General features: G+C 41.5%; 1 protein-coding gene across 1 annotated transcript in view; it reads right to left on the bottom strand.

Annotated features, from left to right (window-relative positions):
• The window catches only part of TBC1D30 (TBC1 domain family member 30), a 106866-nt gene extending 79976 nt beyond the window's left edge, over positions 1 to 26890 (bottom strand). Inside the window, exons 1-2 of the mRNA XM_054442089.2 lie at positions 25994 to 26890; positions 21074 to 21238 (exon numbers count right to left, since the gene is read on the bottom strand). Of these exons, the coding sequence (XP_054298064.2) occupies positions 21074 to 21238; positions 25994 to 26684 (856 nt within the window). The 5' untranslated portion in view covers positions 26685 to 26890. The remainder of the gene's footprint in view (positions 1 to 21073; positions 21239 to 25993) is intronic.
• Positions 26891 to 27488: the final 598 nt, after the last annotated feature.

The raw sequence follows: 27488 nt of genomic DNA, 5'->3' as shown, positions 1-27488 counted from the left end.
CCACTGGGTCCCTCCCTCCACACGTGGGGATTCTGGGAACCACAATTCAAGATGAGCTTTGGGTGGGGACACAGCCAAACCATCTCACTCTCTCTCTCTCCCCAGCCCCTGGAAACCACCATTAAACTTTCTGTCTCTATGAATCTGACTACTCTAGGTACCTCTTATAAGTGGAATCATACAGTATTTGTCCTTTTGTGACTGGCTTATCTCACTCAGCATAGTGTTCTCAAGGTTAATCCATGTCATAGCATGTGTCAGTCTCCTTCCTTTCTAAAGCTGAATAGTGTTCCACTGTATGTAGATGCTGTACCACATTTTTTATCCATTCATCCGCTGATGCACACTTGGACTGCTTCTACCTTTTGGCTATTGTGACTCATGCTGCTATGAACGTGGATGTGCAAATATCTCTTTGAGACCCTGCTTCCAGTTCTTTTCGGTATACACCCAGAAATAGACTTGCTGGATCACATGGCAATTCTATTTTTATTTTTTGAGGAACCACCATACTGTTTTCCATAGCAGCTCCCCCATTTTACATTCTCATCAACTGTGCACAAGGGTTTCAATGTTTTTCCACATTCTTGCCAACATTTGTCATTTTCTGATTTTTTTAAACAATAACAGAGCTCCTAATGGATGTGAGCTGGCTGTATGCATCTTATTCAACTCTCTGAGCCTTCAATCTCCTCATCTGTAAAATGAGCAAATTGGACTAGATGATCCCCCGAAGGATCTCAAATTTCATTATTCTATGAACTGAGAGAAGGATTAGGTTCATTTTCCGGGAAAACTCAGTCATGTCATTTAATCACTCTGAGGTTCTCATTTCCTAACTATATTCAAAGCACTGACACACACTTTGGATATGGTTTCAAGTAAAATACAGATTGAAATTCAAGTGCAAGGAGAATTAACTTAATGGGAAAGCTGAAGAAAGCCTAGCCCCAGCCTTCCATGGAGAAGACACAGATGTCAATGGATGCTGAAATTGAACAGTACACACAGCTGGAGCAATTTTACATTTCACTGGTCTTCCCATTGGTGGAGTTGAATGAACAATGACAACAACAGACACACCTTCTGCTCATTGTTCAACATTCACTCTTAACACAGAAATAAATTGCAACTAATTTTTTTTAGTGGTCAGACTGGGATGGCAGAGAGAATTGCTCATTCCCCCCAGGAAAGCTGTTATGTTTTCTGATATAGGATTAATTCTCCTTACTATGGCAACTAAAATCTTAAAAGAAGAAACTATTTTATTTATTTTATTTTTTGAGACAGAGTCTCACTCTGTCACCCAGGCTGGAGTGCAGTGGCATGATCTCGACTCACTGCAACCTCTACCTCCTGGGTGCAAGCAATACTCTTGCCTCCACCTCCCAAGTAGCTGGGACTACAGGTGCCCGCCACCACGCCCAACTAATTTTTGTATTTTTAGTAGAGACGGGGTTTCACCATGTTGGCCAGGCTGGTCTTGAACTCCCAGCCTCAAGTGATCAGCCCGCCTTGGCCTCCCAAAGTGCTGGAATTACAGGCATGAGCCACCACACCCAGCCAAGAAATGTATTTTCTCAATGAGACACACTGAAGAGGAGTCACCAGTAAGTCAACAAAGACAAAGAGGATGATGTGCAGAAAAACCCAGTAGCATCAAAAACAGGATTCAGGACTCCAGAACCCACAGCCCAATACTGTTCACAAATTTAGCTCTTCCTCTAAAAGGGATGATTATTATTATCACATTTTTCTAGAAACAACAACAACAATCTATTAACATGGATACATGAAGACTGTTTAGCGCCATAAAGCCCGTGTCTTTTTATAGGAGTGTGCTGCACTGCAGACCTTAATGTGGGACCTCAAACACAAGAAGTCTCTTTTCTATTTTGTTTTAAAGTCTTCAGAATGAAGGCCCAATTTCTCTGTCTCCCAGGCTGGAGTGCAATAGCATGATCTCAGCTCACTGCAACCTCTGCCTCCCAGGTTCAAGCAATTCTCCCACCTCAGCCTCCTAAGTAGCTGGGATTACAGGCCCCGCCACCAAGCCCGACTAATTTTTTGTATTTTTAGCAGAGACAGGGATTTACCATGTTGGCCAGGCTGGTCTCGAACTTCTGACCTCAGTTGATCCGCCCGCCTCAGCCTCCCAAAGTGCTGGGATTACAGGTGTGAGCCACGCATCCGGCCAAAAGAAGCCTCTTTAACGGTTCTACTAAGAATCATCATCCAACACCTGAAGACTACAAACCTCCCCATATCACAGGGTTGAGGGTTGAGCCCCGTATACCTCTTGTGGGTGATTTTAGGAGAATTAGGGCAGAAAATGCTCAGAGAAGGCCACCAATGTGGGCTAAAAGAGATCTGCCCCCAAAACCTCAAGTGGTTTAGAGGAAAAAAATGAATTTTGTGCCCCTTTCCTACTAGTTTTTTCATTACATAACTGATTCTAGAGTCTGTGTAATCTGACACATCAGAAAATTGGTGGGGATCAGCCAATATACTGAATGGGCAAAAACTGGAAACACTCCCTTTGAAAACTGGCACAAGACAGGGATGCCCTCTCTCACCACTCCTATTCAACATAGTGTTGAAGTTCTGGCCAGGGCAATCAGGCAGGAAAAAGAAATAAAGGGTATTCAATTAGGAAAAGAGGAAGTCAAATTGTCCCTGTTTGCAGATGACATGATTCTATATTTAGAAATCCCCATCATCTCAGCCCAACTTCAGCAAAGTCTCAGGATACAAGATCAATGTGCAAAAATCACAAGCATTCCTCTACACCAATAACAGAGAGAGAGCGAAATCATGAGTGAACTCCCATTCACAATTGCTTCAAATAAAATAAAATACCTAGGAATCCAACTTACAAGGGATGTGAAGGACCTCTTCAAGGATAACTATAAACCACTGCTCAACGAAATAAAAGAGGACACAAACAAATGGAAGACATTTCATGCTCATGGATAGGAAGAATCAATATTGTGAAAATGACCATACTGCCCAAGGTAATTTATAGATTAAATGACATCCCCATCAATGACTTTCTTCACAGAATTGGAAAAAAACTACTTTGAAGTTCATATGGAACCAAAAAAGAGCCCACATTGCCAAGACAATCCTAAGCCAAAAGAACAAAGCTGGAGGCATCACACTACCTGACTTCAAACTATACTACAAGGCTACAGTAATCAAAATAGCATGATACTGGTACCAAAACAGAGATATAGACCAATGGAACAGAACAGAGCCCTCAGAAATAATACCACACATCTACAACCATCTGATCTTTGACAAACCTGACAAAAACAAGAAATGGGGAAAGGATTCCCTATTTAATAAATGGTGCGGGGAAAACTGGCGAGCCATATGTAGAAAGCTGAAACTGGATCCCTTCCTTACACTTTATACAAAAATTAATTCAAGATGGATTAAAGACTTAAATGTTAGACCTAAAACCATAAAAACCATAGAAGAAAACCTAGCCAATATCATTCAGGACATAGGCATGGGCAAGGACTTCATGTCTAAAACACAAAAAGCAATGGCAACAAAAGCCAAAATTGACAAATGGGATCTAATTAAACTAAAGAGCTTCTGCACAGCAAAAGAAACTACCATCAGAGTGAACAGGCAACCTACAGAATGGGAGAAAATTTTTGCAATCTACTCATCTGACAAAGGGCTAATATCCAGAATCTACAAAGAACTTAAACAAATTTACAAGAAAAAAATCAAACAACCCCATCAAAAAGTGGGCGAAGGATATGAACAGACACTTCTCAAAAGAACCCATTTATGCAGCCAAAAAACACATGAAAAAATGCTCACCATCACTGGCCATCAGAGAAATGCAAATCAAAACCACAGTGAGATACCATCTCACACCAGTTAGAATGGCGATCATTAAAAAGTCAGGAAACAACAGGTGCTGGAGAGGATGTGGAGAAATGGGAACGCTTTTACACTGTTGGTGGGACTGTAAACTAGTTCAACCATTGTGGAAGACAGTGTGGCGATTCCTCAAGGATCTAGAACTAGAAATACCATTTGACCCAGCCATCCCATTACTGGGTATATACCCAAAGGACTATAAATCATGCTGCTATAAAGACACATGCACACGTATGTTTATTACGGCACTATTCACAATAGCAAAGACTTGGAACCAACCCAAATGTCCATCAATAACAGACTGGATTAAGAAAATGTGGGTACATACACACCATGGAATACTATACAGCCATAAAAAAGGATGAGTTCATGCCCTTTGTAGGGACATGGATGAAGCTGGAAACCATCATTCTGAGCAAACTGTCACAAGGACAGAAAACCAAACACTGCATGTTCTCAATCATAGGTGGGAACTGAACAATGAGAACACTTGGACACAGGATGGGGAACATCACACACCGGGGCCTGTCATGAGGTGGGGGAGGGGGGAGGGATAGCATTAGGAGATATACCTAATGTAAATGAAGAGTTAATGGGTGCAGCACACCAACATGGCACATGTATACATATGTAACAAACCTGTACATTGTGCACATGTACCCTAGAACTTAAAGTATAATAATAAAAAAAAAAAGAAAGAAAGAAAATTGGTGGGGATCGGAGACAAACAGGGCAGGAAGAAGAGTCCCAGGTACTGGATCAGGGAAAGGAGCCAGCCTGCCCTCTGCTGGCCATCTCAGGTAACAACAGCAAAATGTGGGAGACCCTTTTCGTCTCCACCCGAAGCTGGAGGGCCCAGATATGCCAAAAACAAAACAAGGTGCCCAGCGACAGCAACATTCATACATGACCAAAGCTTTTTGGGAAAGATCACAGGCCAAATGGCAAGCTTTAATGGTTCCTTAATGACCATGTCCTGGCACATCCCTTTCTGCAAATGGTGTCGGGGAGGCAATACTGGACAGAACCAAAAAAGAGTTCTAATGGGCTAGGCGTGGGATAGGATGTGCATTCATTAGCAACAATTATTTTCCAACACACAATGTCAAAATATATTTCTATACAGAGTCCATTACAAACAAGTACTTGTTCGTGTCAGTACCAGAAAAAAAAAAATGATGTTTCATTATTGTTCAATAGCATATAATCCACTGAAAGTAAAAATTCACGGCAAAAACGCCAAAAAGCAGGTAGGAGAAAACCTCCTGCAGTTTGGGGAGAAGATAAGGTTAGATGCACATTTAAGACTGGATAAATAAAATTTCACAATGCTGTTAAGGAGGTCCTCAGAACACATCTGAATTTACCTGTCTTTGCTATTCTCCTGCTGCCTGATACATAGGTTTTTGAACTATTTTTCAGTCTTTCTTTCTAACTAGAATGATAAACCTAATTTTCTCTATTCCCTCCTCATGTAAAGATTGTATTAACACTGTCAATTAATAAATGTTTACTGGATAATTGCTATACTCTCAAAATGCTTTTAACCTAGCTAGGAAGGCAGCCCACATACACTACTGCCCTGTGTTCAACAGGAGGTGGCACTAGATTAACCCTACGGCTCCCTCTAGCTCCAAAATCCTAAAATGTTACAATTCCATAAAATTCCTCCATGTTTATGAACTAAGAAACTCCGATCTCAATAGAACCCTGTTGGTGCCCCTTCCCAAGCAGTCCCTTTCCTGTTTGTCAAAGTGATGATTATAAATATGTACTGCTGTTCATAAGCACTGAGCCTACCCCACCTGCCTCTCTTGCTTTCATAGCCAAATCACCTGCTTCATGTGTGCACACACATGCACACACACACACAGTAACTTTGATCCAACCTCTTAACTTATCCACCCACCCATCTATCCATTCATCTCACACACATTCAATGAGTCCTACTGTAATGAAGCTGTGTAACAGATGCTGAGAAAAAGAAGATGAATGATACGGCTCCTCCTCCAGAAAATCTGTCTAATGGGCAGGGAGAGAGAAGACAGATGTATAAAGAAACAAATATGAAATATAATTAGCACTCTAATAGACGTAAGTATAGGGAATGGTGAGGTTCAGAGAAGGAAAAATTCATCAATTCTAACAAACGGAGAGGGACAGAAGCAGCTCTGTACAAGGAGCACAGAACAAGCCTAGTTCTCATCCATCTCACCTCCAGAAAACTCCAGAATGACTCTAACATCCTTGCTGAGAAACCAGGTGTAATGTGGCTTCTGTCCACACCATTGCATGAAACAGAAACTCCTCTTAAATGAAACATCATTTTTAAAAGGGAAAACTCCAATGCTCTTTCACAAACTTTTCTTACTTGACTCCTCTATTTAACTATATGTACACATGTTGTTGACAGCTGCTCTGTGGAAGCTAACCCTGTATCTCCCTGAGACCCTGCCTCTAGCCTCCCACAGCATCTTCCACGCTGCTCTCCTTGTTGGCTCTTCTCTCTCCCAGGGTTCTGCCCTCTCTAACAGGTCACTCCCTTCCCTCACAGTCTATATGTGGTACCTGAGGGATCTCTGCTGCAGCCTCCCACATCTTACTCAAGCCCTCGCATCCACCCAGATTCCTCCTCTTCCCATATCACACTCTCCAGTCCCACTGAATCTCCCTCCTAAATATCTCATTGCCTTTCCTCCACTTCCAGGAGCCCCTTTCCCAGGGCCCATCGACTCTACGGGCTGATTCCATTCGCCTCTCCCAATACTCCTCACATCCACTCACCTTATCCAGCCTGTCCTCACTGCTGTCAAAATGACCTCTGAAACATGAAAATCCAGTCGCTTCACTCTTGTGCTCAGGGAGATATTGCTACAGGACACACAATCTAAACTCCAGTCTCGACTTCTGCCACTTCCCTCCAGCCTCTAGTTTTGTATCCCAAATACCTGACGCTCTCTCAGCCTCTGTGCCCTTATCTCTGCCTAGAATGTCTGCCACCCCTCCTACCCCTGTCCACAGGGCACATTTCTATCAGTCTTTTGTTTTGTTTTGTTTTGTTTTGTTTTGTTTTGAGACTGAGTCTCACTCTGTAGCCCAGGCTGGAGTGCGATGATGCGATCTCAGCTCACTGCAGCCTCGGCCTCCGGGGTTCAAGCAATTCTCCTGCCTCAGCCTCCCGAGTAGCTGAGATTACAGGCACCTGACACTATGCCCAGCTAATTTTTTGTATTTTTAGTAGAGATGGGGTTTCACCATGTTGGCCAGGCTGGTCTGGAACTCCTGACCTTGTGATTTGCCCACCTCAGCCTCTCAAAGTGCTGGGATTACAGGCATGAGCCACTGTGCCCGGCCTCTATCAGCCTTTTCTAATCACACTTCCCCATGTTCCCTAGTGCTTTGAAGATTTGGGTGGTTCCCACCTTTGCTCCTATTGCCCTTTGTACACACAAGGCTGACCATCAGATATAACATGTATCCCCAAGACACATTTATGTATCACATTCTCAATGGAAACACATAGAGGAAGAGCACTCTTCTTGCATGTTATTGGAGAAGAGGAAGCAATCCTTTCCCAAAGAGTTAAAAAAATTATATAATCCCTAACTGTGATGATTCAACACCTGCTCCTCAAATAACCCATCTCATCAATTTCTTTTATAAGTGAGAATCCCAGCAACCTTCATAATTGCCTTACACAGGCTAGGATGCAAACGCTGCTGGCAAAGGCAACCTCTAAACCTCCCAAAGCGGGTATTATTGCAATAGTAGTAAATACTACAGCCAGACAGTGTTCTAAACATTTTACACACTTTAACTCACTTAATTCACATAACCATCCTATGAAGTGAAATTACCATCATTCCTATTTTACTGATGAGAAAACTGAAACACAGAGGGGTCAGGGAACTTGCATGAGACTGTAGAACTAGTAAGTGGCAAAACTGGGATCTGAGCCCAGGGGACATGGCTCCAGAGTCCATGTTCTCAACCAACGTGCCCCCCTCCCATCCCATCAGCTCTCCAGAGGCACATTGTCAGAAGCCCAGGCTTCTCTCACCTTTCTCCATTCCTGCTCTTAAGAAAGGTGCCTGATCCCAGCACTTTGGGAGGCCGAGGCAGGCAGATCATGAGGTCAGGAGATCGAGACCATCCTGGCTAACACGGTGAAACCCCGTATCTACTAAAAAATACAAAAAATTAGCCGGGCATAGTGGCGGGTGCCTGTAGTCCCAGCTACTCGGGAGGCTGAGCCAGGAGAATGGCGTGAACCAGGGAGGCGAAGCTTGCAGTGAGCCAAGATCGCGCCACTGTACTCTAGCCTGGGTGACAGAGTGAGACTCCGTCTCAAAAAAAAAAAAAAAAAAGAAAGGTGCCTGAAGCCAGACCAGCCTGGCAGATGCTGAGGCCCAGTCTGTACCCTGAAGAAGTGGTCCCAAGGAAAGAGGACCAAGAAGAGAAGAGGATCTGTATACACAGAAAACACTCTGAGCTCCCATTCCATCTTTCTACCACTCATCCCCAGAATAACTCTCTTGCATAATTGAGCAAACGTCAAGGTTTTTTAATTTTACAATAGGAGGTCTTTCAGGCAGTCTAATGCCACTCAAACAAGTCCTTGTCTTGAGAATATCAAATCGGCCTTGACTTGCCTGAAATTCTCCTATGTCAGCAACACCTTCTCCTAAGCATTTTCCTGCAATTTCACAAAAATACATAATTCTATCCTGAAATAGTGTAAGACTCATTGGAATGTCAAGCTGAAACCTGGTACAGTTAAAACCACCATTCGTTAGCTGATCATATTGGAAAGATGGATTCAGAATACTTCAAAATGTCAACACATGATGTGTAAAAATCGGAGTTGTCAAAAAATCTATTTCAATATACCACAACCTCCATTAGAACTATTACACCGTAATTTTTTATTTGCTTCTCTGACTTTATTCTTCTGAAAGCTCACTGAGGATACTGTATATTTTTCTTCTTCTTTGCACGTTAGCACCCAGCAGGTACTCAACACAGAACATTTGAATTTATAAACAATCACATATATACATGTACACATTTAACATTTCAAAGTACTTTCAATTCTGTCTTCAAAACATTTCTAAGAGATAAGTAGGGCCAATATTATTGTCCATTTTACAGATGAAAAAGCAGAGGCACAGAAAACCAGAATGATGGCTGAATAGAGGTGTAGAGATGACTTTAATGTTTGGTTTCCGATTAAGGATAAAATGACATGCTTCTATACTGGTTGAAATCATCCAGCAGAGATAGAAAACCTGATGAAGGAAGAGAGACAAGAAGAAGGGTGATTCGTTGAGTAGGGAAGACAAGATGGATCCAGGGTACCCCAGAAGAGGTGAACAGTTCATCTCGAGGTTCAGAGGAATGCCACCTATACAAGTGGGAGTATGAGGACATTTGCTTTTGGTTGCTAACATTTTCTCTGTTAAAACACACAGCAAAAATCACCAGCTGAGAGCGAGGGGAGAAAATAGGATGTAAAAAGGGAGAAAGAGAGTATGAACAGACTAAAGAAATATCACAGGATTGCTGGTGGCACCAAGGGTGTCTGTGAGGCTGGTGGTCACATATTTAAAGAGAGTCGTCCCCATGATATGTGTTTCTGCAGCTGCAGTCAGCTAGGTAGGTGCAGAGACAGAATGTGCAGAGACTTGAGTTTAATCAGGCTTGGGGTTTTGCAAGGTGAAAATGACAAAGAGTGGAATAAATAAGTTAAATATGTACACAAGTGAGTCATTATGCTGATGACTATAAACTCTAAGCAGAGTTAGTAAGAAACCAAGCACTGGATGTTTATTGATCACTGCTAGGTCAAATAGCTGTGCAAGGTGACAGAACAGGAAGAACAGGGATTCAAAGGAGCTTGTCTTCAGGGAGCTGTCACTATTAGGAAACATTCCAATAGTTCCCAAACTTTTCTGCACATTAGAATAGCCCAAGGAGCTTAAAAATCACAATGTTCAGATCACACTCCATGCCAGTTAAAGCAGAATGTCTGGGCTGGGGAGCCAGGCATTAATAGCCTTTTTAAATTTTTCAAGTGATTCCAATATGCAGCAAAGCTTAAGAACACTGGAATAGTCTTTTTTTTTGCACAGGAGAATGATATTTGAAGATTTATGTGAAATTCCTAAAAGTAAGCATTCAGTATAAGTCACATTATCATCTTATATTTTGCTGTTGATTAAAGATTTGACATAGGAAAAATAGTTGATTGCCCTACCAAAGTAAAGAGTCAATTCTTTTGGGGGAAAAAGTATTTCTTTTAGGCTTGTATTTATACTTCATATAAAAGAACCTCAAATCGTGAGGTCTTAATCTTGATATGTTGCTTGTTACCGTATTCCCAGCACCTACAATCGTGTGTGGGAAATAGTAAACACAGAATATCTGTTAAATGAATAATACTTTTGAAAGATATAGTCTATTAAAAATGGTTTAATGTAAATGCCTCTTTTTAAACTATAAATGGCAAAATATCCCCACTTCTAGAAGTATTCCCTCATAACTAAACACAAAAATGGTCACAATACATATATATGGCAGTTCCAACAAAGGTTCCCTTTATTTCTTTCATGTGGTGTCTATCTTATGTTGTATCATTTTTAGTCTTAAAGGCTGTCTGATTCTTGTGGCAATACAGAGAACATAAATAGTATAATACTTCTCTCACGTAAGCTTAAGGGAAGGAGCTCCCCCTGCTGGCTGTATATATAGTTTTCTCTTGCCATAACTGACAAGAGAAAACAAACAAAAAACTCCTGAGTCACTAACCAGCTGAGTGAGTTTCGGCAAAGTTCAATTTTTCCAAGTTTCCCTTTGCTCAACCAAAGGTTGTGGGTAAATGGAGATCATTTTTTAAAAATTTCTAGTAGCTCTCAATTACCATGACTAAGATTCAGATTTTTTTCCTACAAATCAACCCCTTTATAATGAGGTCATAAGAAACAAGTAAATTATGACAAAATGAAAAAAAAAAAAAAAAACTCTTAACTTTAAGAGGCTAAAGAGCTTAAAGAAAATGAGGAGAAACTGTTGCTAAAATATGCTGTATGCAAGCTCAGTTTCTTTCATCTAGTCATATTCTAATTTATTTCAGGGTAGACCAGGCTGCTAATTATATATCAAAAACATACCTAAAACGGTTATCGATATTAACAAATTTGTAATTAAATTTACAATTTTGTAGGCAAATTCCAAATTTAAGGCAAATCTACCCTAATCTAAATGATAACTTATTTTTGTCTCTCAAAAGAAATGAGTTTATGAAAAAGGAAAAAGCACATCTGGGTAAGACAGAAGATCGAAAAAAAAAACGCATCTAATTTTGGTCCCCACCAAAACCACACTAAAAATACTGTAAAGATAATTTTTAAATAATAACCCACAAGGACCAGCGTGAAGGACCAAAAAAAAAAAAAAAAAAAGCATGGAGAACAGCAATGAATTTTTGAAGCTGGAAAAGCAAACAAACATAAATTGACAGAGGATCCTAGAAAGCCAAATCCCAAACTAACAGGAAAGCTGAAATCCAACTTATGTTATACCACATAGTCCACAAGAGACTTGGGGATTGGCAACCAGTTCCCCAGGAGGCTTGACAAGAAATATGGGGAGAAGGCTGTTGAGAAGTAGTTGGATCCCTGGTTCCTCTCTTCATAAGCTTGGGCAATTACCACTTTCCCACCCCTGCAAAAGTTTAAGAGTCTTATTTTTGAAGAGAGTGATAACAGAGTCCTTGGACAACCAGCTGAGGGTGAGTACCTTACCTAAAACAGGGACTCAGTGGCCATATGCATACTGAATGCAGAGACTCCCAGCTCTCTTCACCCCACTCGGCTCCCAAAATACCAGCAGCCAGACCTTCACCCTTCGAGCAGGAGATCAGAAGACTCTTCCTTGAAGAATCTGACCAGCCCAGAAGAAAGACTTGAAGATACTGACCTGAGGGGTTCCACAACAAAGGGCCCGTCCAGATGGCACTTCAGTGAAGCTCAAAGTCAATAAGCCCTGCCGGGGAGCCCAGAGTTCAAGTCAGCATTTAGACTCCCACGCTTACTTATGAGCAGACAACCAAGGAATACCAGACATCTAAGGAAAGCTTCTAAATCTAATACAGTTTTGAAAGTTTCTTTCCTCCCTGTATAATTTTATCTCTTCCAAATTGTTTTCTTTTGTCTGTTTTAGTCTCTATCATAGTATCCTTAGCGCAATAAGAAAATATATTGCATCTATGAAACAAGAACAGGATACCATATAAAAGAAACATTCAAATAGCAACCCAAAAAGATTTCTCAATAACAGAACTGGAAAATAAAGTTGAGGTAATCTCCAAGAAAATAAATCAAAAGAAAAAGGAGTTGGAAAGCGAGAAAGAGAGAAAACGTTACAGCCAGGTGCAGTGGTTCACACCTGTAATCCTGGCACTTTGGGAGGCTGAGATAGGGGGATCACTTGATTGAGCCCAGTAGTTTGAGACCAGCCTGAGCAACGTGGTTGAAACCCCATCTCTACAAAAAATACAAAAATTAGCCAGGTGTGGTAGTGTGCACCTGTGGTCCCAGCTACTCAGGAAGCTGACGTGGGAGATCACCTGAGCCCCAGGAGGTCAAGGCTGCAGTGAGCCATGATTACGCCACTGCACTCCAACATGGGCAACAGACGAGACCTTGTCTCCAAAAAAAAAAGAAAGAACATTACAGAACTTGTCTATAAGTTCCAGTAGCCAAACAACAGCACCCCAGAAAGAGGAAAAAGAAAAAAGAAAAAGAAGGGAGAAAAAACAACAAAGAAATAATTCAGAGAAAATTTCCAGAACTGAATGACAAAAGTTGCCTGATTGAAAGAGCCTGTCTAGGCCCAGTGACAATGACCTGAGTGAAAACAGACCCATTCCAAGCAACATGATTGTTGTATTTCAGGAACACCAAGAACAAGGAGAATAGTCCACAAGCTTTTAAAGGGAAAAAAAAATAAACAGTCCAGGATAAAGCATCAGGCATCAGAAAGGCTTCAGCCTTCTCAAGAGCAACAAGACAAGTGAGAAGGCAATAGAGCAAGTATAGAATAGTCGATCAAAGCGCATATATTTAGAATCAAGACATCTGACATCTTCATCCATGCACAGTTACCAAAAACTTACTTCACAAGCACTCTCTCTCAAGGGGATATGGAAAACAAAATAAAAAGAATAATCAAGAAAGAAATATAAGATCCAGGATACAAGAGATCCAACACAGGAGAGAGACAAAGAAAGCCTCCACAATGAGGCTCCCAGGATGGCAGTGTATGCAGATGGAGCCCAGCCAGTAGGGAGTGGAGCGGCGTGGCTCAATCAACAGTCGTGTGAGGGAAGTCAACACAAGAGGCTTCCTGCTGCTGGACTATCTTTCTAACTGAAGGACAGAATGCGCAGGAGAACTCGTCCATGTTTTCATCTGTACTTGTGGTTTTTGTTTGTGTTTTTGTTTTTTAGAGATGGAGTCTTGCTCTGTTGCCCAGGCTGGAGTGCAGTGGTTCAATCTTGGCTCACTGCAACCTCTGCCTCCCAGGTTTTAAGCAATTCTCCTGCCTCAGCCTCCAGAGTAGCTGGGATTACAGGTGCGTGCCACCACGCCCAGCTAATTTTTTTTTTTTTTTTGTATTTTTGGTAGAGATGGGGTTTCACCATGTTGGCCAGGATGGTCTTGAACTCCTGACTTCATGATCCTCCTGCCTCAGCCTCCCAAAGTGCTGGGATTACAGGCATGAGCCATTGCGCCCTGCCTGTTTTTATTTTTTATTTTTTATTTTTTGAGTCAGAGTCTCACTGTGTCACCCAGGTGGGAGGGTAGTGGCATAATCTTGGCTCACTGCAACCTCTGCTTCCCAGGCTCATGCGATTATCATGCCTCAGCCTCCTGAGTAGCTGGGACTACACATGCATGCCACAACGCCCAGCGAATTTTTGTTTATTTTTTGTAGTGATGAGGTCTTACTATGTTGCCTAGGCTGGTCTCCCACTCGAAAGCTCAAACGATCCTCCTGCTTCAGCCTCCCAAAGTGATAGGATTACAGGTGTGAGACCCCACACCCAGCGAGCTTGCTCTTTATTTTTTATTCAAAGCTCACCATGGCCTTGCTCCTGCTCCTAGAAGTAGGCCAAAGCACAATACTTCTGTGGGCATGGAGGGGAGAGCATGGAAAGGCCTTGCTGAGCTTTGAATCAAAAATAAAAAGCAAGCCTCTCCCCCAGCCTAGTTGATTATTCAATAACTAGCCTAGGCTGGGCATAGTAGTTCATGCCTGCAATCTCAGCACTTTGGGAGGCCAAGGCAGGCGCATCATTTGAGGTCATGGGTTTAAGACCAGCCCGGCCAACATGGTGAAACCCTATCTCTACTAAAAATAAAAAAAAAATTAGCTGGGTATGGTGGCACACACCTGTAATCCCTGCTACTTGGGGAGGCTGAAACAAGAAAATCACTTGAACTCGGGAGACAGAGGTTGCAGTGAGCCAAGATCACACCACTGCACTCCAGCCTGGGCAACACAGCAAGATTCCATCTCAAAAATAAATAAATAAATAAATAATAACTAGCCTAAAGCATAGCCTGGCAGAAGTCACAGGGCTCATTTATAACCTTGCCCTTTGACTTCCCCAGAAGGGAACCTAAAACCAGGTTGGGACCCAAAGACAGTACAGTTTATCTTCTGAAAGGTTTTATCTAAGATAGCAACATTACCCTTTCCCCACATAACAAGGCTTGGGCTTGCTACTCTGTTTTTCAGAACCATATATTGCTTAGGAACCTATACAGGAAGTGGAAAAAGTATAAAGAAAAGCAAGGTAATGGTTAACACAAATGTGGGGGAGAGAGATTTCAACCAGGAAGGAGCACACAGGGAGCTTTTAACATGCCAGTGATATTTGTTACTCAAGCTTGACAGGTGAATATCCACATGTATACACCTTTGTTTACTTATTCTTTAAAAAATACATATATTATTACATTCTCTTGTTTATGATATATTCTATAATAAAAGATATTTTAAGTAGTAAGTGAATTCCTGTTTAAAATCAGTGAAATTGTTTTAACATCTTGAAAAACTAAAGGAACACCCCAAAATATTCTTAATAATTTTATGCCTGCAAATGTGAAAAGTTATGGCAAATTCTGTATAATATACCAGGGATGACACAAGAAGAAACAGAAGATACAAATAATCCTGTAGTTATTTCAAAAGCTGGATCGATCATTTAAAACCTTCCTACAGGCCAAGTACGTTAGCTTACGCCTTGTAATCCCAGCACTTTGGGAGGCCAAGGCAGGAGGATCACTTGAGCTCAGGAGTTTGAGACCAGCCTGAGTAGCATAGCAAGACCTTCCCCCACCACCCCCTCCATGCCTCCATCTCTACAAAAAAATAAAAATTAAAAAATATATATATATATATACACACACACACAAACACACACACACACACACACACACACAAATTAGCCAGGTGTGGTGGCACACAAATTAGCCAGGTGTGGTGGCACACACCTGCAGTCCCAACTATTCGGGAGGCTGTGGGAGAATCACTTGAGCCCAGGAGGCATAGGTTGCAATGAACTGTGATCACACCACTGCATTCCAGCCTGGGTGACACAGCAAGACCCTGTCTCAAAAAAACAAAAACAAAACAACAACAACAACAACAAAAAAAACCACTTGAATATTCTAAGGGACTGTCTTTAAAAAATAATTTTTTCTCTTCCTTTTACATTTCTGTATTTTCCAAAGTTTCCATGGGTATATTACATTTTTAACACTTTATCATGTTTTATATAATTCACATGCCATAAAATTGTACAACCATCACCACTATCTAATTCCAGAACATTTTCACCACACCAGTAAGAAACCCATACCATTAGTAGTCATTGCCCATTCCCCTACCCCCAGCCTCTAGCAACCACTAATCTACTTTTTGTCTCTACATATTTGCCAAATGGAATCATACAATATGGTAATTTTTGTGTCTGGCTTCTTTCACTTAGAATAATGTTTTCAAGGTTTATCCATGATGTAACATGAGTCAATACTTCATTCCTTCATGGCTGAATAACATTCAATTATATGAATAATAATCACATTTGATATATCCATTCATCCACTGATAGACATTTGAATTGTTTCTACTTTTTGGCTATTATAAACAATGCTGCTGTGAACATTTTTGTACAAGTTTTTGTGGGGACATATGTCTTCAATTCTCTCGGGTAGAAATCCAGGAGTGAAAATGCCGGTTGGGTGGATTATTTTTATAATTTTACAAAGAGAATTGTCTTTTAGTGGAAAATGTTGAGTTTTAGTGCCACCAAACTCAGGACCACACAAATTCTTTTTCCTGCCACAGAGGACAAGGTATTAATGAAGAGAAGACACTCATTATGAAAAGAAAAAGATTATTCACCTATTTCACAAACCATCAGTCTCTACCAGGCATTTTAGGCATTTATCATAGTAAGATTTAATCACATTATTATCAGGATGCGAGAGTGGACACACTAATAAAATTAGGCTGTAAGCTGTCTAGAATTTCTATATTGATCAGCAAAGCTAAGATAATATTTCTGCATATATTCACATTTTGTTCATTTTTTTTTCAGTTTTCAAGTGACAGCTAGATTTTATCACTTGATCTGCAAAACTATTTCACAAGTTCAACCAGCATAACTTAAACATTTACTATACCAATGCAGGAAATAGCAAAACTATACAATGCTAATAATTAATATGACCTTCCTTCTGCTTTCAGGAAAAACAGGTTAAGCAAACCACTTCAAAATCCTAACATCAGAATCAACCTCCTGACCAAATACTCTTTTTATTCTTCTAATTGTGCCTTGAAGCTTTTAGGTGTATTTTCCTGCACACCAAGCTACATTTGTTCAATAATCCATTTGGCGCAAGAAAGATAAAGTACTGATTTCATATGCAAACTATGCTGAAGCCGCACATTCTAATAAACCAGAAACTCCGTATTTATAACTCATGTTATAAATTTCTTCTTGCTCAGTTGTATTCCAACAACGTTACAGTTATCTATCTAATTACTAAGAAAAAGTAGAACCCTCTTATGTCACAGTTTATAATGGAAAGTGTGGACTTTTGAGATATCTATCTTCAGATCCTATCTCAAATACTTACGAGCTGTGAGACGCTTGCCAAATTACTTAACCTTTCTGAATCAGTTTCCTAATAAAATATGCCTAAAGCTACATACCATTTTGGAGTTGCTATGAGAAATAAAAGCAAGTTTGGCATAAAGCATGTACTCAATGAATGGTAACAGCTGCTGCTACCCTTATTATCAATTTTCAGTATTAAATTGGTTATACCATGGTTATCCTTAAATGGTTAAATATAGGGAGAAAAAAGTATGCTCTTCTATAATACAATGTTGATCTTGTTTTTCTTATTCCCAGCCCAGTTTTAAAACAAGGAGATACTACTATAAGGCTTGGTGTAGGAAACCATAAAATGTAAGTAGCTATGTCATTTGTGTTAGAAAAAAAAATGATATAGCCATTTTGGTTCATTAATTTATATTTACTTTTGACTCTTATTTCAAAATTACTATATTCCCTTTTGTGTATTAACAAGAAATAACCCAGTTTAATAAAATAATAAAATAGTTTTTATTCTATAGCATGTTATAGAAGGAGAAAAATCTGTCAAGTGAGGTGGCTCACACCTGTAATCCCAGCATTTTGGGAGGCCATGGAGGGCAGATTGCTTGAGCCCCAGGAGTTCAAGACCAGCCTGGGTAACATGGTGAAACTGTGTCCCTACAAAAAAATACAAAAATTAGCTGGGCATGGTGGCACCCACCTAAGTCCCAGCTACGCGGGAGGATGAGGTAAGAGGATCGCTTGAACCCGGGAAGCAGAGGTTGCAATGAGCCAAGACTGTAGCACTGCACTCTTGGGCCTGGGCGACAGAGACTCTGTCTCCAAAAAAAAAAAAAAAGAAGAAAAAGAAAAAGGAGAAGGGGAAAAGTCACTTATACAAAGAATCATAAGCATCAAATCTATGTGGAGGCCAAAATGGGGATTATCTGAACTTCTGCATACGAAATACAAGAAAGTCAATATGTCATTCAGTGTGATAGTGAAATCTTAGTTTTTTTTTTTAATCTCAATTCTTTAGAATTAGCTGACTTTGAGGAAAGAGGCAAAACATGCAACTACTGGAATCAGGGATTTAGTCATGAAATATCTAACCTCTGGAGTTTCAAGATGGGTACATAACCATGTAGTCAAATTTTTGACAGTGTCTATATCAAAATACAGTATCCTATGATGAAAGTAATAATTCTAATGCAGTTATTTCTTACCAAGAAAACATTCTGTTCCATTGAATAGGGTCTTACTAGCAAAGAGAGAATTGAACTCCCAGGAAAGGTGCCAGATAACCCTGTATTCTCTGAAATACAAAACCCTGGCTGGAATTAAAGAGACAAACTCTAAAATACATAGGAAGGATGCATTGACAAATTCATGAATTACGTTGAGAGCTTGTGGGCACATTTTTCTAAAATGACATAAATGCCAGTCCTTATATAAATCAAGTAAATTTAAATTCCAAATGATAATCCATCCCTAGTAACTAACAATAGAATCCACCAATCTGTGACCCTGGACTAGCCTGATATTCCTCTCTGTCTCTTGAACTTGCTCCACCCTCCCTTATACTTTCCCACACATCAAAAACCCATGCATTTACCATTCTGTGCTTTTAGCTGCTGGTACAAACAATAATAATGAGTAGGATATAAACATAGTTGAGAGAAGAATCAAAATCAAGGTATCTCATAATAGAAGGGGAAAATATTTTTTAACTTGACATGTGTAAATCAATCAGAATTAATGGAAAACTATCAAATACTTATAATACATGCCAACTTTCAATAGCTACACACAAATCTCACACACACACACACACACACACACACACGCACACACACACTCCTACACACCCTTCTTCCTTCTCTAGCTATGTCAGACAAGTGCTTGACTCTGGAGAAAAGCCTATTCAAAGTCAGTCTACTCAATCGCATTCCTGTTTGTATGAATGACAGTGATATTATTATGATAATCAAGCAGCACTCTTTTTTTTTTTTTCTGAGACAGAGCCTCACTCTGTTGCCCAGGCTGGAGTGCAGTGGCGCAATCTTGGCTTACTGCAACCCCCGCCTCCTGGGTTCAAGCGATTCTCCTGCCTCAGCCTCCTGAGTAGCTGGGATTACAGATGTGTCACCACACCCAGCTAATTTTTAGATTTTAGTAGAGATGGGGTTTCACCATGTTGGCGAGGCTGTTCTCGAACTCCTAACCTCAGGTGATCTGCCCACCTTGGCCTCCCAAAGTGCTGGGATTATAGGCGTGAGCCACCACGCCCGGCCTGCAGCAATCTGTTAATATCTATTAGGTAAAACCTTCTTTAATAAACAGCATAAATAATACTTTAGGGATAACAAACAGCAATATAATAGAAGAGAAGCCAGAAAATACAGGATTTTATTTTAATAATAAACATAAGAACGAAATTTAAACGATTAATTTCATTACCAGAAACTAATCAAACCCCAAAAATTGTTTCATGAAAGCAAACACATCTTAATTTGCAATTTTGAAAAAAAAGCACTCTGGGAGGTGTCAATTTACATATAAAATGTGACAGAGTGAAAGAGCAACAAATGGCAACTTCCACAATCGCCTGAAAAGCTGTCACAGGCATTTTATCAAAAACATCATTGTGCCTATATTTACCATACCTGAGCATACTGTTCTGCCATGCTGCATGTTAATAAAGAATGCAAAACAAAAATAGGTAAATGTTAGCAGAATAAAACATAAGGCTATTGCATGGAGAATTTTAAAATTAATTCACAAGGTTTTATACCTAGTATTTAATATGTATCAGCAATTTAACAATTTATTTTTAATTGATTAACAAACCACACAGCTCCCACACAGCTCTTAGTTATGATTATGCAAGAGATAGGTTACATTTGCTAAAATACGTTGCCGTCTTCAGATTTCAGAGCAAGTTGTTAAGGTCCTGTTACAAGAATCTATTTCTTTAAATCAATTATTTAATTCACTTACTGTAGCAACACAGAGAATAAGAAAATAAGGACATGCATTTTAGTTTATGTCTGTGTGATGTTGTTTTATTTATTTATTTTTATTTTTATTTATTTATTTTTTTTTTTGAGATGGAGTTTCCCTCTTGTCGCCCAGGCTGGAGTGCAATGGTGCGATCTTGGTTCACTGCAACCTCTGCCTCCCGGGTTCAAGCGATTCTCTTGCCTCAACCTCCTGAGTAGCTGGGACTACAGGTGCCAGCAACCATGCCCAGCTAATTTTTAGTAGAGAAGGGGTTTCACCATATTGGCCAGGCTGGTCTCAAACACCTGACCTCAGGTGATCCACCAGCCTCAGCCTCCCAAAGTGCTGGGATTATAGGCGTGAGCCACCGCACCCAGCCAGTGATGCTGTTTTAAAAATAAAAATTTGTCCGGGTGCAGGGGTTCACGCCTGTAATCCCAGCACTTTGGGAGGCCAAGGAGGGTGAATCACCTGAGGTCAGGAGTTCAAGATCAGCCTGACCAGCCTGACCAACAAGGTGAAACCCCGTCTCTACTAAAAATACAAAAATTAGCCAGGACTGGTGGCAGGCGCCTGTAGTTCCAGCTACTCGGGAGGCTTAGACAGGAGAATTGCCTGAACCCGGGAGGAGGAGGTTGTAGTGAGCCAAGATTATGCCACTGCACTCCAGCCTGGGTGACGGAGTGAGACTCTGTCTCAAAAAATAAATAAATAAAATAAAATTTAATCATTATTCAGCATTAAGTAAAATTATTGTCAAAGTAAAGGACTACCTCAAATCTAGAATACTAAATCTAAGGTTGTAACATTAGACATGAAATATACATTTTAACTGAAAAATAGGAAGCTGTCTGAGTTGTTCCTTGTTCTTAGTTCTGAGGGTATAAGCTTGCATTTAAAACTTCTCAATATATTCACAAACACAGACTGTTGGCTCAGCTTTCCTAACATTCTAGTTGCATGTGGCAAAAGAAGTAACCCCATTCCAGTACTCACTTCTCTTCTGTGACACAGCCTGCAAGCAGGCAGTCACAATATCACAGTTCCTCTGCACTTTATGCAGAAGCCTATCTTTCTGCTTCAGATGCCGAAGTAACTTGGCCGACTGGATGCCAATTCTGTACTTTAGCTCTCGAAGGATCGTCTTCAGTTCATTAGTGTCTATCAGTAAAGAAAAATAAGAATAACAATTAATACCTTGAGAGGAATACAAATTCCAATGTGATATTAGTCCAAAGATAAATAGAACATCCATTTAAACCAACTAATTCTAGGTTTTCACTCAAGATTACATGTATGCATTCGGCTCGGACATTCCGATCAAATAAGTCACTCATTTATCTGCCTTGTCCATGAGACAGATACTGTAAGGTAAATTTATCCTTAAGCCTATCTGTAACATGTAAGCAAAAACTCCTACTTTTACCATATCTAGCTCTGGCTGCAAATTTACCTTTCATTGCCTGAAAACTGGCATGTATATTTTGTACCACTGAGGTGTTCAGATGGTAAGCTTGCTAGAAAAGAATCTTTTTTAGTCTGTTACATTAATAATTTAAAAATTTAAAAAAAAAAAAAAGTCTTTAAAGGCTAGGCGCGGTGGCTCATACCTGTAATCCCAGCACTTTGGGAGGCCAAGGCGGGCAGATTACCTGAGGTTAGGAGTTGGAGACCAGCCTGACCAACATGGGGAAACCCCATCTCTACTAAAAATACAAAATTAACTGGGAGTGGTGGCACATGCCTATAATCCCAGCTACTCCAGAAGCTGAGGCAGAAGATTTGCTTGAACCCGAGAGGAGGAGATTGCAGTGAGCCGAGATCGCGCCATTGCACTCCAGCCTGGGCAACAAGAGCAAAACTCTGTCTCAAAAAAAAAAAAAAAGTCTTTAAAGTTTATGTTTATAAATGATGAGCTAAAAGTAAATAATTTTACCACATTTTGTAATGTAGATGAATGTGGCAATACTGGTTTTGTTTTAAATATCCAGTCTTCCAATAGCCTAAAAACATTTCGTCTTAGAGGTACAATATTTCATCTTAGAGCCTCAGCAATTTTTCAAATATGGTAGAAAATAAATTTCCTTTAAACAGATAAATTACAATAATTCTACATTCATAAAACTAATATTCACAACAGCAGGTTTTTTTTACTTTATTTTACTTTAAGTTCTGGGATACATGTGCTGAGTGTGCAGGTTTGTTACAGGTATATATGTGCCATGGTGGTTTGCTGCACCCATCAACCCGTCATCTAGGTTTTAAGCCCCGCATGCATTAGGTATTTGTTCTAATGCTCTCCCTCCCCTTAACAGCAGTTTTTCTACAGGTCAAAACAAATTTGGGAACCAGAATTGTCTACTGTCTTTATGTAAATGATCATTATGATTTGGGAGGAGGTTTTTTTTGGTCACATTTGATACGATTAGTCACTAGAGCATGATCTGGTAGGCAGATGAAGCCTTCCACTCAACTTAACCTTAGCTAGCCCCCCATTAGAGGTTCTCTGTGGGGTTTGGATCTACTCATTTTTAAAGGGATTTGGAGAAACTAAAGAGAATCAGAAGAGAAGAAAAGAAATGCTCAAAAGTAGAAATGTACTCTAGAAGTCAAAGTCAACTTTTGGTGTCTGTAACAAAGAAATGCAGGGTTCTCAAACCTGACCTCACCATGGAAAATGCATTTGGCCCTGAGTTAAAAAGGACTGCTTTTGGATCAGCCAACTCTCTGAGTGATTTTTAGGCAAGAAAGTGTGCTCCAAGTCTGAAATTACGCCTAGCATACAAGATTATGCTGAGAAACAAATGGGTATGGTCTTTATAAACACTAATATAAATAACGCTTTAAGTAAGAATAAGGAATTACCATGAAGAAAAGGACAAAGGCTAGTTCTTCCTCTCCCCCTAATTTTAAACATAGTAGGATATAATGAAAAGAGAATATTTAAGTTAAATGAAAATATGATTAAATATGAGAAAAAGCCTACAAGAGGCAACCACAGGCTCTTCATTCCTAGATGCCTTCAGATAGGACAAACACCTTTCTCTGAATATTTCAATATTTTGGGCCGGGCACGGTGGCTCACACCTGTAATCCCAGCACTTCGGGGGGCCGAGGCAGGCAGATCACCTGAGGTCAGGAGTTTGAGACTAGCCTGACCAACATGGTGAAACCCTGTCTCTACTAAAAATACAAAATTAGCCAGGCGTGGTGGCACATGCCTGTAATCCCAGCTACTTGGGAGGCTGAAGCAGGAGCATCCCTTGAAACCAGGAGGCGAAAGTTGCAGTGAGCCAAGATCGCACCATTGCACTCCAGCCTGGGCAACAAGAGCAAAACTCTGTCTAAAAAAAAAAAAAAAAAAAACCAAAGAACCAAATCAACATTTTCCTTCTAGAAATAAAAGGGGTAGGAATATAATCACAAAACATTTAAATTATACTTTTCCTCCACAAAAGGGTTCTTACATTATCTCATTTCCAGTGATCCCTAAGGTGCCTACAACTCCAATTCTCTGAATTACATTTATTGTTCAATATGGGAAAATGTTTTCAGAGTTGAGGGTGAAAATGTCTTTTACAGCAATATCTGCTGGTATAGAAGCCTCTTGGGGATGGAAACAGGTCTCTTTCATCTTTGAATGCTCCATGGCATCAGCCATGGCCTCTTACACAGTGTTAAATAACTGAGGAAAAATAAGGACATTGTCAACTCACAACCTGTGCTCAGTGTCCTAAGGAATTCCAGAGTATATGATAAAAAGTTATATCTAACATCTGTTGAGCACTTCATACACTCTAACTTATGTAATTCTCACCACAGCCCTCTGAGGTAGGTATTACTATTATTATCCCTATTTATACGAAAGTGAGACACAGAGAGGTTAAATAGCTTGTCCAAGGTCACACAGCTGGTAAGGAACTGCGGCCGGATATCAACCCAGGAGTCTGACTCCAAAATTCATCCCCTTAACCATGGAAATACTGAAGAGAGCCCAGATGTCCTGAGAAACCATTCTGGTGCCTCACCTAAAGGACCTACACATGTTAAATATATAGCTAAATAAGTGCTACAGCAAAATCCCTAGCAGGGAGAGGAGACAATATACAGGCTATCAGTATTGTATGACATTCTTACTGAATGCAGAGTAGTTATATTGGGGGGAATATTTTTTGAGCCTGAGAAAAAGATCAAATAACCTGATAAGCAGCATTCTTTAGGCAGACAGCTGTATCATCACCTGATACTTTAATCTTAGCACGCGAATGATGTTATCAATAAAGGGGAGCGGGAGTGTGTTAGTGTGTGTATGTGTGCACACGTAAGCACGCATATGTGTGTATAGGACTATTATGATATGGCATTTTGTTCATCTTAATAGGGTTGACTACAAGGGAAGAAGGGTTTAACAGGCAACTAGCCAAGCAGTAAGACTGAAACAGGCAAAACGAACTATTACAGGGCTTGTGGATTGTTAGTTGTGTGGCCATTCATATGAAATCCACTTGCATAGTTAGCTGTACCGTTACTACTTCTTTAAACTTTAGCTTGCCAATTTTCCTCTTCAAAAGGGAAATTACTAATCCCCAGAATTCCCTCGGTGATGAAAAATGTAAAATCTTGTAAAAAGAGAAATCATAATTCTTCAAAATTGATTCTGTTGGAGTCTGAAAGAACTATTGCCCTATGGGATTTGTGGCATACACAGACACTCTGAGAACAACCAAATAATTCTATAAAATGAAATGGCACAGCTACAGCCAAAGTCCCAGGCAGTGGGAGGAACCTGGAAGCTATTTGTAACAATCAGCTGGGAAAAAAAAAATCTTCACTAGGAAGTCAAAAGAGGAAGCTAAAAGCTGTTTACGTAGGTCTGAGAAAGCAGACAGATTTATTCTTTTCCTAGGTTTTTTTTTTTTCTTCAAATTTTACAGTGAGGAGATGACAGACTCTCCTTCCTCCCTCCCCTGGTAACTCAGCCCAAGGAAAGTACTGTCAAGAAATGTTATGGTGGCTCGGCATCTGTTTTCCATACATCACCTCATTTTGTAAATGGAGGTCTTGATATTTCTATACCAAAAAAGACAACTGTAATAACTGTGTTACTGCCTGAAAGGCAAGCTATTATGACCAGATGGAAAAAAAAAAAAAAAAGTGTGACAAGAGCATCAGAGTCTCATAACAAAAGAAACACCAAATTAGCCTCTCTCCCTGAATGCCAAGGCCATTTTCTCAGGTCGACCTCTCCATGCCAACTGAAGGTACCAGCAGTTAAATTCTGTAATAAACCTCAACACTCTAGGGCCCTCCACTAACCTGCCACCGAGAAGGAAAAAAAGAAAACAAAACAACAACAACAAAAAATCCTAGTGAGCTGCCTGTAACCGTACGTTCTGGCAGAAATAGAATTCACACGCTCTGCTTCGAAACCGCATTATCGAATTATTCTGCCTCACTAGTTAAACACTAAGTGGTGTGACCAGGAAAGGCGGACATAAAAAAAAAAAAAAAAAAAAGAACAGCCCCACGACTCGCCTCGATTCTGGCGGCGCCCTCTAGGTAGGTCAGGTATACGTATCAGAACCTCCAACCCTGTCCTAACAGCTGTTCAGGTGAAATTAGAATCTGGGCTGCCTCTGCCCTGGGGCCTCCGCGAACACACCGGGAGATGGAAGGAGGGAAGAGCGGGGAAACTGCCCACTCCATCAACTGATGCTTGATTCAATTACTCCGGAGAACTTAAGAACTAAGTGTGGACATAAATCTGTGCCATGGTGGGTACCAGCGTCAGATCCAAAGAGACAGTATCTGAGCGCTCGGCCGAGTAGCCCAGGTGCGCGCTAGAGCGCGGGCAGAGAGGGCGAGGACAGCCCGGCTCCAGGAACCCCCCGGGACCCTGCTGCGCCCGACCCTCACCTTTCTGCCGCAGGTACAGCATCTGATGCCGCTGGCTTGGTCGCTCCTGCAGCTCCTGTAGCACGCGGGAGTCGCTGGCACCGTTGCGGCCGCCCAGGACCACGTCGGAGCCCGAGGCCTCGGTGGAGCTGTCGAGGCTGTCGCGGCGCCGCCGGCGGCCCTCGGCCCCGCGGCCACCGCCCGCCGCCTCCTCCTCCTCTGTGCAGCTGTACAGCTCGTTGAGCAGCCCGCTCACCAGGGACGCCGTGCGGCTTGTGCGGCGGCCGCACGCCTCGCCGGGCTCCATGTCCTCGTCGCCGTCCCACGAGTCCCGGGAGCCCCGCGGCCGCTCCGCCGCTCCCCGGAGACGCGGGGCTGGGGGAGCTGCAGGAATCGCTTCTTCCTCCTGACTCTCCAGCCTCGCCTCGCCACCGCCGCCGCGGAATTCCAGCTCCGTCCGGAGCCCCGGGCGGCCCCCGCCGGTGGGAAGGACGTCCATGGTCCCCGGCGCGCGGCTGCCCGGCTCCCGCTGCTCCTCCCGCCTCGCGGCGCCGGCCAGTTCCGGGAGGAGGCGCGGCTTCGTCCTCGCCGGGGGTGCCCTCCCGGGCGCGGCGCCAGCGGGCTCTGGATCCCCGAGGTGCCCGGGCCTCCCCCGAGCCGTCACCTGAGCCGCTCCCCTCCGCTCCGGACCGGGCGAGAAGGAGACGGCCATGCCACTGAGCTACCTGGGGCCACCTGCTGCCGGGGCCCGGCCTCTACCCAGAGCGCTCTCCCGTGCGCGAGAAGGCGCAGGACGTGGCCAGAACACCGTCGGGAAGAAGCCAGCAGCCCGGAGGGGGAGGGCGCGCGGCCGCCGCCACCTTCACTTTTAATTAAGCACGTGATTTAACTCAAAAAGAGTGTGACTCTTGCCTCTTATTCAGCTGCCAGCTAGAAATAATACCCAGGAGGGTTCTAAACGCCCATCAATAGGCCCAGGCCAGGAGCTCCTTCTTGACATACTCGAACACAATACCAGCCCTTCTCACTTTCCCACCTGATCTGAGCGCCTTCAAAAGCCTTCTTAGTTCAGTCTCTGACAATAAGCTTTCTAAAACTCTGAACACCTGGCAAATATTTGGGACTTAATAACGCTGTGAACTTTTTTCCTCCAGTGAAAAACAAAGCACTGGATTAAAATCAACTAATTCCTGATACAAGATGTAACCAGAGTGAGGGTTTAATAAATGTTCTCGAGATGACCGAACTAATACATTAATTGAGCTAGTTTTGATGATGGTAGAATCAAAAATTTACAAGAGACTGTGAGAGATGTATCTTACACTAGACCTCAATAGAACTCGGAGCTGCCGCTCCACTGTAGATATTTTTGTGAAGTTAATAATTGGCAACATGGTTAGCGCTTTTTGTATGTCAGGCACTGTTCTTAGAGATTTGCATGAATTATCCCACTTAATCCTCACTTTAACCCTATAAAGCAGTTAAGTGTCGTTATATTCTCACTTTTCAGCTGAGG

Source organism: Pongo pygmaeus, chromosome 10 (genome assembly GCF_028885625.2).
Source record: "Pongo pygmaeus isolate AG05252 chromosome 10, NHGRI_mPonPyg2-v2.0_pri, whole genome shotgun sequence".
Classification (NCBI taxonomy): domain Eukaryota; kingdom Metazoa; phylum Chordata; class Mammalia; order Primates; family Hominidae; genus Pongo; species Pongo pygmaeus.
Note: the sequence above shows the minus strand (reverse complement) of the source record. Positions and strands in the feature narration are given on the sequence as shown.